Source organism: Nycticebus coucang, chromosome 6 (genome assembly GCF_027406575.1).
Source record: "Nycticebus coucang isolate mNycCou1 chromosome 6, mNycCou1.pri, whole genome shotgun sequence".
In the NCBI taxonomy this organism is placed as follows: Eukaryota; Metazoa; Chordata; class Mammalia; order Primates; family Lorisidae; genus Nycticebus; species Nycticebus coucang.
In genome coordinates, this window is record NC_069785.1 from 18,996,639 (window position 1) to 19,013,913 (window position 17,275).

The 17,275-nt window shown below is 38.3% G+C and overlaps 1 protein-coding gene across 1 annotated transcript; it reads left to right on the forward strand.

Moving 5' to 3' along the window:
- The first annotated feature begins 3,945 nt into the window (after positions 1-3,945).
- Positions 3,946-6,132, forward strand: LOC128588496 (casein kinase I-like). The gene has a single exon (XM_053595332.1). It carries the CDS (start codon positions 4,376-4,378, stop codon positions 5,351-5,353), a length of 978 nt encoding a protein of 325 aa, XP_053451307.1. The 5' UTR covers positions 3,946-4,375; the 3' UTR covers positions 5,354-6,132.
- The last annotated feature ends 11,143 nt before the right edge of the window (positions 6,133-17,275 follow it).

A 17,275-nucleotide genomic window follows, 5' to 3' on the forward strand; every position in this document is an offset into this window, starting at 1 on the left:
TATACTGAGAGAACCCCAAAGACTCAACCACAAGACTCCTGGAAATGATCAAAAAAGACAGTAATGGGGCAGCACCTGTGGCTCAGAGGATAGGGCACTGGCCCCATATACCGAGGGTGGCGGGTTCAAACTCAGCCCCAAATTGCAACAAAAAAATAGCCCGTCATTGTGGCAGGTACCTGTAGTCCCACAGAGAATCGCCTAAGCCCAGGAGTTAGACGTTGCTGTAAGCTGCGTGATGCCATGGCACTCTACCAAGGGCAACAAAGTGAGGCTCTGTTTCTATAAAAAAAAAAAAAAAAAAAAAGACAGTAATGTCTCAGGATATAAAATCAATGTCTACAAATCAGTATCTTTGTATATGCCAGTAACAGTCAAGTTGAGAAGCTAATAAAGGGCATAATTCCCTTCGCAGAAGCTTCAAAAAAGAGGTCCTTCACCTCTTTTGTTTGGCATATTCCTAGATATTTCATTTTTTAAGACCTGGAGAAACTAGTAAACCTGGGTACTTTTTATGCTAGGTTTGATGATGAAGTGGATAGGTGTTTAGAGTAGGATTGGATTAAAATATATATATATATAATATGATCTAATGGTAATAGATCATCTGTTTCTTCAGATTCTTCTGTGATCCTGTGTCTTCAGAGATAAGAATGTTCCTTTCCTCTGGATAGGAAGGGCACCTCTCAAATGGGGGTCTGATGTCCTGCTCAGGCAAAGGTCAGAAAACCCTTCTAGGATTCACCTGTTTCAGGTGAGGAAGGAACAGGTAAATGAGAATGACCTTCCTGCTTCTGCTTTCTCAAATGCCAAGGTATCATATTTTGGTGTAGCATGGCCTGAATCCCATCACTGCCAAACGGATAATGTAATGGTACCTTTTAAATAATAAGTGAAAAGTAAGTCAAATCAGTTCCCAGCCACCTGGCTTGCCGTTATTTCTCTTACTTTTTCTAGGCAGATTTGCTCAAGTCAGACCTTAAATAGCATTTCTAAAAAGATGCATCTGGATTTTACTTCCTTCACCGGCTCTAAAGAAGCTCCACAGAAAGCCAAGAATGGGCCAATCCCCAGATGTCCCTTTGTCTGCAAGTCCTTTGCTCCTCCTTGTTGTCTCCTCGCCTGATCTCCCTCCCCAGCCCCCTAACTTTGCTTTTAAAGGTATCCTTGACTTCAGAGACGTTAGACCATGTCATGGATGTCTCTTCTTTCTCTAATGCAGACTAATGGAGATAATGGGCCCTGTGGGAGAGAGGAAGCTTAAAAAAGAGAGGTTCCTTTGGATACTTAAGGAATTATTGACAAGGCTCACCAGACTTGGGCTAACAAAAAAAAAAAAGAAAGAAAGAAAGAAAAGAAAAGCAGCTGAGAGCATTCTACTAGATTCTCTATGCAATCAAGTGAAATAAAGTCTGCTGGGTTAGGGCGGGGAGAAGAGGGAGGTAATATTTAAAATCCTCCTTAAAGTACTCATTGATGACCATTACCGAATTTGTCAGCTAACTGAAACTATTAATTGAGAATGCACCCAGAAAAAATAGTTAGCATTTAGTTCAGTGGGCAGAAATGGAACAATGAATAAATTTCAGTTAAGTGAGGAAAAGTCAATATCAATCATTTCATAAAAGTTAAAAGAGTGAGAACTTAAATTCTGCTTATGAAAAGAATTAGAAAGAATTTAGCAGAAATCTTTCCTTTTTCACCTACCTACATAGTTCATGCAAGAAAGACAAAGGACAAAGTTACTCTCCCAATTTCTCTAATTTCAGTAAAGAACTCTGTAAGATTCTTCTAGTGGTGTTCTGAGGCCTCAAAGCCTGGCCTTTTTTTTTTTTTAATTAAATCATAGCTGTGTACATTAATGCAATCATGGGGTACAATGTGCTGGTTTTATACACCATTTGAAATATTTTCATCAAACTGGTTAACAAAAGCCTGGCCTTTTTGTGCCTGGACTTGGGTATCACATGCAGGTACTTAAGGATGAAACTACATCTAACAACCCTCTCCTAAGAGCAAAATCTTAACCTTAAGGGTGAAATTCTGTAATTACTGTTCTTACTGGACTCTAATTCCAAAAATTCATTCAAATCTACTTTCTCCTTTCTAAAGAATGATTGAATTGGAAAGTTGAGACAGAAAAATTCCAAATAAGAATTAATTAGTACATTGGCTCCACTCCCTCCTCTATGGCTGTCATGGTGGGAAGATGTTGATGATGCTGGTGAAGGCTGCATCACCATCCTGCATGCAAACAGTCCAATTCTGAAGGCAGAGGGATTAGATATTTATCCCTAAGTACAAAAATAGCATAGATCACATTCAAGGCATCTATACATATGAATATACATAATGAACATATTCTATGTATTGTTATTGGTATAGAGACTTCATTGCTGTATCTTATGTCAAAGTCTTTAACTAATAGACTACACTATTAGACTACACTAATAGACTACTTTTTTCTTCATATGGGAAAAAATAGTATCTGTGTTTCACCTTTCTTCCTTGACCCCAGAGCAGAAATAGTCTGGCACTGTGTGGAGTCCACTCCTAAGAGGCAAATCCTTTCGTTCAAAAAAAAAAGTCTTGCTCCAAGGATCCCATGCTCAGCTGCTAGATAAAGAGAACTAGCTGATAAAGATGTAAAGAAGGTACAGCTAATTCCACATATGCACAAAGGTAGGTCTATATCACAGAGCAGAAGCATTTCATAGACCAATTCCGTTGTGGAATAACCTTTTTTCTCTCTTTCCTACTAAGCTTTCAAACGGGCATCCAGCTTTGTTTTCTTCTCCAAAAAATAATATTTACATTGTGGAATCATTTTTTAGCAAGATACAGAGTGACTTTTAAAAAGCAAGTGCCAAGTGAAGCAATTTATTGTACACAAATTTTAATTGTCTTTAGGGGAATAAAAGGGCAATTATGCCATGACTCCAGCAAACCCACCACCTAGTGACAGGCTGCATATTTGTCTACACCTCCAGAGCTTGCCATAAGTTACAGATGCCATCTTTCTGGGCTGTCTTTGAAGCTGTAATGTTTTTGCACTTCAAAAGAGTACCAAAATGATAGTAAGGATGAAGAGACTGGATCCTATTCCCCAATTCAGAAAATGTTATACTTATTTTATAAACTTAAATGGCTCTCTATTTCATCATCAAAATCTTTCTTCACCAATGAATTAAAAGCAGGTATAGCACAGTAGATTGTATTAGTGTAGTCTATTAGTTAAAAACTTTGACATAAGATACAGCAATGAAGTCTCTATACCAACTGGTATATCTTTATAATAAAGATGACAAAAACAAATAGAAAGCCCTTAACAAAATTATTTCAAATCCACTATCATTTCCTGTTCCTACAGCATTCTTAAAGGACTCTACCATCATCAAATGACCTTTGTGTTCTCATGAATTCCACTGGCAAGAGTTGCATAGCTCCTAGGTTATCTCTATGTAATATATCAACACTTCTGAATAGATTTATGTATTAAAAACTCAACAGCTGTGACTTCACTGCTCAGCACAATTTTCTATACAAAAAGGCCAGATCAAGTTTTCAATCTTTTAACAGCACTTGAAAAGTGTCCGGCACCCAAACCTTTAAGAAAGCCAGCAGCAGGTCTAATGAAAACCATGCCAAGCCCATCAGACATTAAGTAAATACTTTGCTTCTGTTTTCTAGTCTCTTTGTTTGGTTACCATGGTGACCTGTTTTTGTGAAGGTACCATGGAATGTATAAGAATTTGCTGCAATTAGATGCTTGTGTCCTACTGGCCATTAAGACAGACAGTAGTAAAATTAAAAAGAAATAAAAGAGAAGAAAAGGCACTGGTGAATGTTGACAAAGTCAATGTACACTTTGGGAACCAAAGAAAAATTTTGTATGCCTAATTATCTGTCAGAACTATTTTTAAAGTTGCTCTTAATCGGGCATTTTGTGTTGGCTGGAGCTGGAGTAACAAGATGGCGGCGTCGGCGGAGTGACAGGGGTCCCTCCGGGCCGGAGTCGGCGGCAGTGGTGGCAGCGATATCGCCACCCTAGTTCACCGCGCCTTTTTTCCAACCCGCAACGTCGCTGTGAAGGCGAGGAAGCAGCAGCCGTCCGGAAACAGGTGGCCCAGCCTAGTAACCGCGAGAACACCTCACAAACTACGGCCTGGCAAAAAGAAACCCTACTGAGCGGCTGTGATCAGGTTCTCCTTGACTGATTCTGGGCCCTATAGCGCCGAGAAAGCCTCCGTCTTCCGTTTCCTGCCGCCCCTCTCCGCGGCCTTGCCCGGGGGACGAGCCCCAGAGCCACAGAGGCCTCCGTCGTTCTCTCAGAGGTGTCGGGGCTTGGCCCCAGCCTCCATTTTCGTCTCTCAGAATGGCGAGCAGCAGCGGCTCCAAGGCCGAATTCATTGTCGGGGGGAAATATAAACTGGTACGGAAGATCGGGTCTGGCTCCTTCGGGGACATTTACCTGGCGATCAACATCACCAACGGCGAGGAAGTGGCAGTGAAGCTAGAATCTCAGAAGGCCAGGCATCCCCAGTTGCTGTACGAGAGCAAACTCTATAAGATTCTTCAAGGTGGGGTTGGCATCCCCCACATACGGTGGTATGGTCAGGAAAAAGACTATAATGTACTAGTCATGGATCTTCTGGGACCCAGCCTTGAAGACCTCTTCAATTTCTGTTCAAGAAGATTCACAATGAAAACTGTACTTATGTTAGCTGACCAGATGATCAGTAGAATTGAATATGTGCATACAAAGAATTTTATACACAGAGACATTAAACCAGATAACTTCCTAATGGGTATTGGGCGTCACTGTAATAAGTTATTCCTTATTGATTTTGGTTTGGCCAAAAAGTACAGAGACAACAGGACAAGACAACACATACCATACAGAGAAGATAAAAACCTCACTGGCACCGCTCGATATGCTAGCATCAATGCACATCTTGGTATTGAGCAGAGTCGCCAAGATGACATGGAATCATTAGGATATGTTTTGACGTATTTTAATAGAACCAGCCTGCCATGGCAAGGACTAAAGGCTGCAACAAAGAAGCAAAAATATGAAAAGATTAGTGAAAAAAAGATGTCCACTCCTGTTGAAGTTTTATGTAAGGGGTTTCCTGCAGAATTTGCCATGTACTTAAACTATTGTCGTGGGCTGCGCTTTGAAGAAGCCCCAGATTACATGTATCTGAGGCAGCTATTCCGCATTCTTTTCAGGACCCTGAACCACCAATATGATTACACATTTGATTGGACAATGTTAAAGCAGAAAGCAGCACAGCAGGCAGCCTCTTCCAGTGGGCAGGGTCAGCAGGCCCAAACCCCCACAGGTTTCTAAGCATGAATTGAGGAACAGAAGAAGCAGAGCAGATGACTGGAGCAGCATTTGTTTCTCCCCAAATCTAGAAATTTTAGTTCATATGTACACTAGCCAGTGGTTGTGGACAACCATTTACTCTTGGTGTAAAGAACTTAATTTCAGTATAAACTGACTCTGGGCAGCGTTGGTGATGCTGTATCCTGAGTTGTAGCCACTGTAATTGTGAATATTAACTGAGATAGTGAAACATGGTGTCCGGTTTTCTATTGCATTTTTTCAAGTGGAAAAGTTAACTAAATGGTTGACACACACAAATTGGTGGAGAAATTGTGCATATGCCAATTTTTTGTTAAAACTTTTTATTTTGAACTATACTGCTTTGAGATCTCATTTCAGGAGAACGGCATGAACAGTCTTCAGCCACAGTTGTGATGGTTTTGTAAATGCTCACAATTGTGCATTCTTAGGGTTTTTCCATCCCTGGGGTTTGCAAGTTGTTCACTTAAAACATTCTTAAAGTGGTTGGCTTCTTGTTTGCAAGCCAGCTGATATGGTAGCAACCAAAGATTCCAGTGTTTGAGCATATGAAAGACTGCCTGCTTACCTGTGCTAGAAATAACAGCATTTAAAGTGAAGACTTAAGAAAAACTTAGTGACTACTAGATTATCCTTAGGACTCTGCATTAACTCTATAATGTTCTTGGTATTAAAAACATATGTGTCACAGAAATTTAGTTAACATCTTACAACTGAACATGTATGTATGTTGCTTAGATAAATGTAATCACTGTACAACATCTATGATCTGGGATTTTGTTTTTATTTTGAAATGGGAGCTTTTTTTGTTTACAAGTTCATTAAAAACTAAAAACTTTCTGTAAAAAAAAAAAAAAGTTGCTCTTAATAAAAATTTCCATATCTTCCAGCCTGTGATTAGATTCCATATTCTCTAGTGTATGATTTCTCACCTTCTAAACTACATGTTAGCTATAATATACATATCGTACTTCATTCTACTTTTGTTATTCTGATTGTTTTATGGATGTGTCTTATCCCTTTATGAAACTGCAAAGGTCCTGCAGGGCAGGGATTATATCTTCTACTTTGAGGCAGGGTAGAAAAATAGAGAAACCCATGGAAATAGAATTAGATGCAATCAAATGTGATCCAGGTTCTCACACCAATTAGTTGTATGACATGTAGGCAAGTCTCTTTAACCTCACTGAGCCTCAGTCTCCAATTATAAAATTCAAGCACATTTAAAAGTCTTATAATTATGGGCGGCATCTGCGGCTCAGTGGGTAGGCGGCTGGCCCCATACACTGAGGGTGGTGAGTTCAAACCCAGCCCTGGCCAAATTGCAACAACAACAAAAAAAAAAAGTAGCCAGGCGTTGTGGCAGGTGCTACTCGGGAGGCTGAGGCAAGAGAATTGCCTAAGCCCAGGAGTTAAAGGTTGCTGTGAGCTTTGACGCCACAGCCCTCCACCAAGGGTGATAAAGTGAGACTCTGTCTCTTTAAAAATAAATAAGTAAAAGTCTTATAAATAGATTATTTTATATTATCTACAGTGTTAAACCTATGGTCTATGTTTATCATTTATATAATGAATTAAGTATAATTGATTCAGTATTTTATTTTAAAATTATCTCAGGCAACCCTAAATATGTGGAAGATTTAGATAACTCTCTCTGCTCTAATACCCAAGAGATATTATCACTTTATTATGGACTTTCAGGCTTCAAAATTTAAATCCGTAGTTGGGCAGGGTGATGGTAACCCACTTCTAAGATGAAAAGCAGCAGCAACTTAGATGTCTATACTTACACTCACAAAGAAAAATAACAGATTAGTGCATGCTCAAAGACTTTCCTAGCCTTTAGTACCACCTGATTCATGAGAAAGCTAAGCAGCATTACTGTGTCTCACCTAGATCCAGAGTCTCAGAATTGCAGAGAAATTGTTTACTTAAAATATCCTCACTGCTTTTCTTTTAAACAATATCTATTAAAGTTCAGGCCTACCACTAGATATGTCAAATGGGTTCAAATCTCAGCTAGATTGTTTACAATCCAAAGATTATCTTAATTCTCCTCCACTCACTATGATCACTCTGGATGCTTTAAACCCTTGTTCAGCCTGCTCAAGGAGATTATCCATTCAGGCTATTTCAACACCTCCAGTGGCAAGAAACTCACCATTACTCCCAAGCTATTCATCCTATCTTCAAGCAGTTCTAATTGTTAGATAATTCTTCCATGTATTAAAACAAAATCCCTCTTCCCTGTTATTCTATACCCTGGTCCCAAGTAGAATTACTCTGACATCATCATTTAGAATTCTTTCCCTTTGGATATGTATCAGTTTTTCAAGTCCTTCTTCAAGAGGCGACCAGAGCTAAACACAATCTTCTTCTTTTCTGGCTGACCAATGCAGTGTCACCTTCTTAGTTGAATTAACAAGTATGCTTATGTTCCTGTTTAGGGCTATATGCTTGAAACATAAGTTAGACAACATCTTCGATTTCAAGGAGACAATAGCCTATAAGAGGAGCCAAGAATATTGGCAAAGATGTTCAACAAAAGGGCTAAGGCGGGCGGTGCCTGTGGCTCAGTGAGTAGGGTGCTGGCCCCATATGCCGAAGGTGGTGGGTTCAAACCCAGCCCTGGCCAAACTGCAACAACAAAAAAATAGCCGAGCATTATGGTGGGCGCCTGTAGTCCCAGCTGCTCAGGAGACTGAGGCAACAGAATCACATAAGCCCAAGAGCTGGAGGTTGCTGTGAGCCGTGTGATGCCACGGCACTCTACTGAGGGCAGTAAAGTGAGACTCTGTCTCTACAAAAAAAAAAAAAAAAAAAAGGTCTAAGGCTTAGGGTAAACACACAGTAGTGAGCCAAAGAGGCTATTTCCCTTTCTCTCTGGGGAGTGGGAAAGGGCCAGCAAAAGTTTCATAGAAGCAGTGTTACCAGGTGGTCCAAAGAAAACAAGCATTCTGGGAAGAATCAGTAGTATTAGAAAAGGCTCTAGCATAGGATTCAATATGATAAATAAAGCTCATGACAGAAAAGCAAAGTTCAAGGTGCAACCAGGTAAGAGCTAAGCTTAGAGAAGTAACTAAAGTTCAATTTAAATGGAAGACATTATGTATGCTAGGCTAAGGTATCTGAACTTTGTCCTACACTCTAGTAGTTTCCAAACTGGGGTACATATACCACAAGGGATCTACAAGATGATCCATTGGGATAAAACATGAGAATTTCTATTTTATTTTTACTATAAGAATTAGGAAAATAGCGGCGCCTGTGGCTCAGTCGGTAAGGCGCTGGCCCCATATGGGTAGCTGAACCCGCTACCCCATACTGAGGGTAGCGGGTTCAAACCCGGCCCCGGCCAAACTGCAAACCAAAAAAAATAGCCGGGCGTTGTGGCGGGCGCCTGTAGTCCCAGCTACTCGGGAGGCTGAGCCAAGAGAATCGCTTAAGCCCAGGAGTTGGAGGTTGCTGTGAGCTGTGTGAGGCCACAGCACTCTACCGAGGGCCATAAAGTGAGACTCTGTCTCTACAAAAAAAAAAAAAAGAATTAGGAAAATATTAACCTTCACTAAGATTTCACTTGAATTGACACTAGCATCCCCAATAGATCTGAAGGTCAAACTGTCATGTCAGATACAGTAAGCAAAGCATCTTGAAGGAAAAAAAAAAATGAGAATCCCACAATGTTGGGGGCTGGACAGTTGTTTCATCACCCTGCCATTCTTTTCTTTTTTAATTTATAATATGTTGTATTTTATGATCTCCAGGTAAATGGATAAGGGATTATATTATCTTGTTTTAAGTAAACAACTCCCATAAAACAAACAAGTGACTTTAAAAGATCTCTTCAAAGAAATGCCAGACTAAAGATAATACTAATAGGGTAAACACAATGAGAACTGAGAAAAAGGCAGAACTAGTCCTTCTATTTCCTGTATAATCTCTTTGCCAGGTAAAAATACTAACAATTCAGATCTGTTGAATCATTGACCATAAATACACAGACACACACACACAAAGAAGCCTATTTAAGATACAGATTGACATCTAGTCCGTGAACAACTCACAAAATTTTACTAAATTTGATAAGGATTAAAAAGTCTCTGGCTCAGCGCCTGTGGCTCAAGCCAGGGCTGCCAAACAACAACGACGGCTGCAACCAAAAAATAGCTGGGCGTTGTGGCAGGCGCCTGTAATCCCAGCTAATTGGGAGGCGGAGGCAAGAGAATTGCTTAAGCCCATGAGTTGGAGGTTGCTGTGAGCTGTGATGCCATAGCACTCTACCCAAGGTGATGGTTTGAGGTTCTGTCTCAAAAAAAAAAAGTCTCTTTAGGGTTTTTACTTAATAATAAAATGCTTATAACTTAATAATAAAATGCTTATAACTTTGGCTTAAAATATTTGTCCTTTCTTGGCTCACGCCTATAATCCTAGCACTTGGGAGGCAGAGGCGAGTGGAGTGTCTGAGCTCATGGGTTCGAGACCAGCCTGAGCCAGAGCAAGACCTAGTCTCAAAAAATAGCCAGACATTGTGGCAGGCGCCTATAGTCCCAGCTACTCAGCAGGCTGAGGAAAGAGAATTGCTTGAGCTCAAGACTTTGAGGTTGCTGTGAGCTATGACGCCATAGCATTCTACTGTGACCAGGTGAGACTCTGTTTCAAAAAAAGGAAAAAAAAAAACTTGTCCTTTCTGCTGAAGGAAACATGGCTAAAAACGTGGTGACCACAGCACACGATGCAGTGACTGTGTCCACATTCCTCCTGTGTCAGAGGACTACATCTTGCTGCAACACTTGTATCCTTCTACCTGAGGGCTCTCTCTAGGTCCCCAGATAGGTAGGCTGGAAGTGCTTGGTTACTGATGTTTAGCCAATGACAGATGAGAACTGGAGGACTTATAGTGCCCCAGGTGGGACAACTCATAAAATTCTGCACTGGCTCCAGAGGTCCCAGCAGAAAGGAGCTCTAGCCGCCAATTGCAGAAAACTGCTTGGTAACACTTGCTTTATTGGCTTCATTCCCTTCCTTTTTTTACTTCTGCCATGTCTTATCTATGTTTCCCCGGATGTTCTCCTCCCAAATAAACTACTTACACTGGAATCCTCGCCCCATGAGCTGCTTCTTTGGGAAGCCAACCTAAAACAGTGATTGATTAAAATAGATGAGGAAAAGGAGGAATACAAGGAGGAGAAACAAAGCTGAATATAAGAAGAAACAAGTATTAGAAAACAAATGTGGGGAAAACTGTAAATGTTTATAACATGTTACAGTTCTTGATTTTTTTATTTTCTGTATCAATAATGAAATACATGAAGAACAACCTTTGTGTGAGCCAATAAGGTAAAATATAATAAAGAATAAATATTCTCATCAGTATTAAGACCTATTAAAACATTGTGTTACATAAATATTGAGTACAAAAACTAACTTAATAAAGAGAAAAAAGAGATCCTAGCATACAGTGACAAAGTTAGCACCAGAGTAAAATTCATTACCCACATCATGACAGGCAAGATATGTATGAAAAAATGGTGAACCCAGATGAACACCTTATTGACGAGATTAATTTTATGAAAATAAAATATTTTCTTATAATCTAGTCTTTATAATATTTTTAAATTGATTTTTAATGAGATAAAAAAAATTGGCATGAAAATCTTATGTATTGCTCAGATTTGATTATCTCACAGTAAAGAACTGACAAAAAAAACTTTCATATTGGGGGCAGTACCTGTGGCTCAAGGAGTAGGGCGCCGATCCCATATGCCAGAGGTGGCGAGTTCAAATCCAGCCCTGGCCAAAAACCAAAAAAAAAAAAAACTTTCATATTTAAAGATAAGTTATATGTTTTTCTTTTACAAACAAGCAAATGTTCAAAATTTGCTTACCTATGTTATAAGACTAAATTGTCATGAGTATACTATCTAGCAGATTTTTTTTTAAACAGAGACTTACTTTGTCCTTTCACAATAAAGGTGAGAGTTTAACAATTAAGTGAGAAAGCAACTGTTTTTCAAAAAAAAGTACATAGAACATATTCAAAATGGCATCGCTTCCACTGTTATGTGATTTCATTACTAAAAATAGGGTAAGAGTACATGTAAAAATATGAAAATGAAATTTTTAAACTTGTTCTAAAATTTTATAAATAAATGATTTCCATGGAGGTTTTGTTTTATTTTTTTTTTTAGAGACAGAGTCTCACTTTGTCAACCTCAGTAGAGTGCTGTAGTGTCACAGCTCACAGCAACTTCCAGCTCTTGGGCTTAAGAGATTGTCTTGCCTCAGCCTCCCAAGTAGCTGGGACTACAGGTACCCGCCACGATGCCCGGCTATGTTTTTGTTGCAGTTTGGCCAAAGCTGGGTTCAAACATGCCACCCTCAGTATATGGGGCCAGTGCCCTACTTACTGAGCCACAGGCGCCACCCTCAATGGAGGTTTTTTGTTGTTAAAAATATTTGAATGTAGGGCGCTGCCTGTGGCTCAAAGCAGTAGAGCGCCAGCCCCATATGCCGGAGGTGGTGGGTTCAAACCCAGCCCTGGCCAAAAACTGCAAAAAAAAAAAAAAAAAAAAAAAAATGTGAATGTAGAGACTTAAATCTAAGACCCGCAACTATAAGAGTACTAAAAGAAAACACTGATCTGGGCAAAGGCTTTTTGAATAATACCCTCAAAGCACAGGGAACCAAAGCAAAATTGAACAAGTAGGATCATATCAAGCTAAATGTCTTCTGTACAGCAAAAGAAACAATCAACAAAGTGAAGACAATCCATAGAATGGGAAAAAACATTTGCAAACTGCCCATATGACAAGAAATTAATAGCTAAAATATACAAGGAGTTACAACAACTCAATAGCAAAAAAAATTAAATTACCCAACTTAAAAATGAGCAAAGTATCTGGATATTTTTCAAAGGAATACACACAAATGAGCAACAAGCACGTGAAAAAATGCTCATCATCATTAACTGAAGAAATGCAAATCAAAACTGAAATGAGATATCATCTCACCACAGTTAAAATGGCTCTTATCAAAAAGACAGGCAATAACAAATGTTGGCGTGGAAAAACAGGAACCTTCATACACTGCTGGTAGGAATGGAAATTAGTACTACTATGGAGAACAGTATGGAAGTTCCTCAAAAAACTAAAAATAGATCTATCACATGATCCAGCAATCCTACTGTTGAATACATACCCAAAGGAGAGAAGCTCAATGTAGCAAAAGATTATCTGCACTCCCATGTTTATTGCAGCACTATTCACAATAGCCAAGATTTGGTATCAAACTAAGTGTCCATCAACAAATTAATGGATAAATTGTAATACATATACACAATGGAATATTAGCCACAGAAAAGAATGAAATCATGTCATTTACAACAACATGGATAGAACCAGAAAACATTATGTTAAGTGAAATAGGCTGAGCATAGAAAGATAAATTTCTCATGTTCTCACTCATATATGGGAGCTAAATATTAAAAACAATCAATCTCATGGAGACATGGAGTAGAATGACAGTTCCCAGAGAATAGAAAGGGGATAGGGTGGGAATGGTTAATGGATGCAAAAAATATAGTTAGATAGAATGAACAATATTTGATAGTACAACAAAGTGTAATCAATAAGTTTGAGAATACTTTAAAGGTCCAACTAAAGAATGGACCTGGAATATTCTCAACACAAAGAAGTGTTAAATGCCTGAGGTAACAAATACCCCAATTTGGATTTGATTAACTCACAGTGTATGCCTGTATCAAAACATAATCACCTATGCCCTATAAAGATATACAACTATTACGTACCCATAGTAATTAAAAATTATTTTTTGAAATGTGCAATGTAATACTTCTTAACAAGTTCATAAGAATAACTGAAATAAAGAAAAATGAATTTTTCAGAAAAAAACTCTGAACATTGGATATTGAAAATTAAAACGTGTCATCATTATAGCCAATGATGCCTGTCTTCTATTTATTTTTGAGGTATCCTGTGTTTAACCACTGTAGCAATCCAAAGCAAATATCATAATAAACTCAATTTCTAATCACTATATCAATAAAAGCTATTTAGCCAGGTTTTCCAAAAATAATGATGTATTTTTACACACATTGTAAAAATAGGTTAACTATTTTAATTTGTCTATTAACAAGTGATGGTTTGAACAATTTTAATTTGTATTATATCTCATCCTTTTAAATTTTCTATTTGAGCCAACAGTGGTTGCTCACACCTGTAATTCTAACACACTGGGAGGCTGAGGCAGGTAGATTGCTTGAGCTCAGGACTACCAGCCCAGCTTAAGCAAGAGTGAGACTCTGTCTCTATTAAAAATAGAAAAAGTAGCCTGGCATTGTGGTAAGCACCTGTAGTCCCAGATACTTGGAAAGCTGAGGCAGGAGGATCACTTGAGCACGAGTTTAAAGTTGTTGTTCCCCCTTCTCACATTTCCAATCCCATTTCTTCTCATTATATCTTCTCCCAGTCTACTAGAACTACATTAAAAAAAAATAAACAGTGGTTATATGATGTTAAGTTTCCCATCTATGAGAATGCTGTATTTCTTCATTATTCAAATTCATTCATTTGATGAATATTTCTTCAGTGCCTACCATGTTCCAAACCCTTCAGAGATTGTTTCTTTGTATGCTTTAATAAAGTGTCAATATTTTTCCAAAAGTATTTTCTCCATTTCATTGTCACTTTCTAGATACTTCGAGTTTTGTGCTATAATGAAAGCCATCATATTTTCTATTATATTTTTGGTAGAATAACTGTTGATAATTTTGTTATTGTTGGATTTTATCCTGCAACCTAGACAGAATTTAATTCTTCCATTAATTTTAGTAGTCTGTCAGTTGTCTTAAGTTTTCTATGAAAATGAAATGTCAAATCATCTGAGAATAATGACAATGTTCTCTCTTCCATTCTAGTCCTTGCACGATTTCTTTTCTTGCCTTACTGCATTGGCAGAGGTAATTATTTTTGCAAGGATTCACAAAACACCCTTTCAATAATTTAGTCAATAATGAGACCACCAACCTACAGTGTGCAAATTAGTTTCTCTTCTCTTTATGGAAAAAAGTCTATTGAGTTTTCTAGGACCTCTCATTCTTTTCTTCTAGGACCCCTCATTCATTTTTTTCAAAATTCTCGGTCCATAAGTTTTCAGAATTTTCCAAGTGAGATTATGTGCACATTCTGAGGCTATTTTAAATGCTAAACGCCAGGGCTGGGCACAGTGGCTAGGAGGCCCAGAGGGATGGATCATCCGAGCTCAGGAGTTCAAGACCAGCCTGAGCAAGAGCGAGACCCTGTCTCTGATAAAAGTAGAAAAACTAGCTGGGTATGGTGGCAGGCACCTGTAGTCCCCAATACTAAGGAGGCTGAGGTAAGACAATTATTGAGCCCAAGAGTTTGAGGTTGCTGTGAGCTGTGACTCCACAGCACTCTATGGAGGGCAAGAAAAGTGAGACTCTGTCTCAAAGGGAAAAAAGCTAAATGCCATGTTTTCAGTTCCTTATAGAGAGATTCAGGTTAAGTCCTCCTAGATCAACCTAGGGAAAGGGAATCAATGAGATTTTTATTTGAATCTCAAGACTTTACATAACAGCAGCTATAAAGGTAGGTTAAAAATATTTAGTTCAATTCTAGTACAGACTTATTCCCATCACACTTACTATCATCTTCAGAGTTAGCACCTCAAAAAATGATGAATGGAAAGGAATGAAATGCATCATAAGGGCTACAGGAGTAACAATAGATTTTAGTAAGATATCAATCAAGTAACATTATATGAGGATGAAGAGCCCTGAAGCCCAAGTTCATTTAGTATGGCATAGTTACTTGGAAATTAGTACTACTATGGAGAACAGTATGGAAGTTCTTCAAAAAACTAAAAATAGATCTATCACATGATCCAGCAATCCTACTGTTGAATACATACCCAAAGGAGAGAAGCTCAATATAGCAAAAGATATCTGCACTCCCATGCAGAGTAAAAGTAGGTGCTAGTACCTGATTTGTGACTATTATATAAAGAGACCTTAACTTCACTATAAGATCATTTGTCCCTTTTCAAAAGTATTAATTCCTGTTCAATTGAAAACATTTAATGCAAATCAAAAATACTTTGAGATATCATCTAACTCCAGTGAGACTAGCCTATATCACAAAATCCCAAGACCAGAGATATTGGCGTGGATGTGGAGAAAAGGGAACACTTTTGCACTGCTGGTGGGAATGCAAATTAATACATTCCTTTTGGAAAGAGATATGGAGAACACTTAGAGATCTAAAAATAGATCTGCCATTCAATCCTGTAATCCCCCTACTGGGCATATACCCAGCAGACCAAAAATCACACCATAACAAAGATATTTGTATCAGAATATTTATTGCAGCCCTATTCATAATTGCTAAGCCATGGAAAAAGCCCGTGCCCATCGATCCACGAATGGATCAATAAATTGTGGTATATGTACACCATGGAATATTATGCATCCTTAAAGAAAGATGGAGACTTTACCTCTTTCATGTTTACATGGATGGAGCTGGAACATATTCTTCTTAGTAAAGTGTCTCAAGAATGGAAGAAAAAGTACCCAATGTACTCTCCCTTATTATGAAACTAATGTAGGACCTTCACATGAAAGCTGTAATCCCAGTTATAATCTAAGAATAGGGAGAAAGGGGAAACGGAGGGGAGGTGGGGGGGAGGGAGGAGGAAGGAGGGGGATTAATGGGATTACACCTGTGGTGCATCTTACAAGGGTATATGTGAATCCTAGTAAATGTGGAATGTAAAGGTCTTAGCAAAATAACTAAGAAAATGCTACAAAAGCTATGTTAACTAACCTGATGAAAATGTGTCAAACGATCTATTAACCAAGTGTATGGTGCCCCACAATCATACTAATGTACACAGCTATGGTTTAATAAAAATAAATAAAAAAAAAAAAAAAGAAAACATTTACTGGCTCAGTACCCGTAGCACAGTGGTCATGGTGCCAGCCACATACACCAAGGGCAGCAGGTTCAAACACAGCCTGGGCCAGCTAAACAACAATGACAACTGCAACAAAAAAATTATGGCAGGTGCCTGTAGTCCCAGCTACTTGGGAGGCTGAGGCAAAAGAATCACTTAAGCCCAAGAGTTTGAGGTTGCTGTGAGCTGTGACGCCACAGCACTGTACTGAGGGCAACATAGTGAGACTCCATCCCAATTAAAAAAAAAAAAAGAAGAAAGAAAAACAAAACACTCATTCACAGAAAAAACCTATTTGGTCATTTCATGGACATTACATATGTATGTGTGAATCAATTATTATAAATTACTTATATGTGCTTCTCTTCATTATGCCCATTCTGTGTATCAGGCTGTATTTTAGTGTCTAGTTAGCTAGTGTCATTGACACTAAAATAAATATTTTGCACATGTTTGGAGTAGACTATAACTCAGAATAAAATATAGTTTGTTGTGAAACCAGGAAAGTTGTTATAATCACTAGATACAAAAAAATACATTTATTCAGCTAATACAGTTAATATGCATTGCTTAAAGAAATTTACTAAGAAAAAATAAATCTATAAAATATTTGAGCAGAATTGAAGGTAATAATTACAGAAAAGCTGTCATATGAGTAGGACTCAATAAACTACCCAGTTTTTCTCTTTACTTTTTTCCAGAGAGAATATTCAAAGGAAAAAATTATAGAAATAGAGAAGAAATATTAATACATATGCTACCCTTAAAATATATTCTCCAGGATCATATTTTATTTCTAAGTACTGATACTGTACTCTTTCACTCCCTCACAAGTTTTAATTGCTTACCTCCTATGTGATAAGGTTTATTCCTCATCCTCAACTGCCACTCCCATGCTCATTCAAAAATAATAAT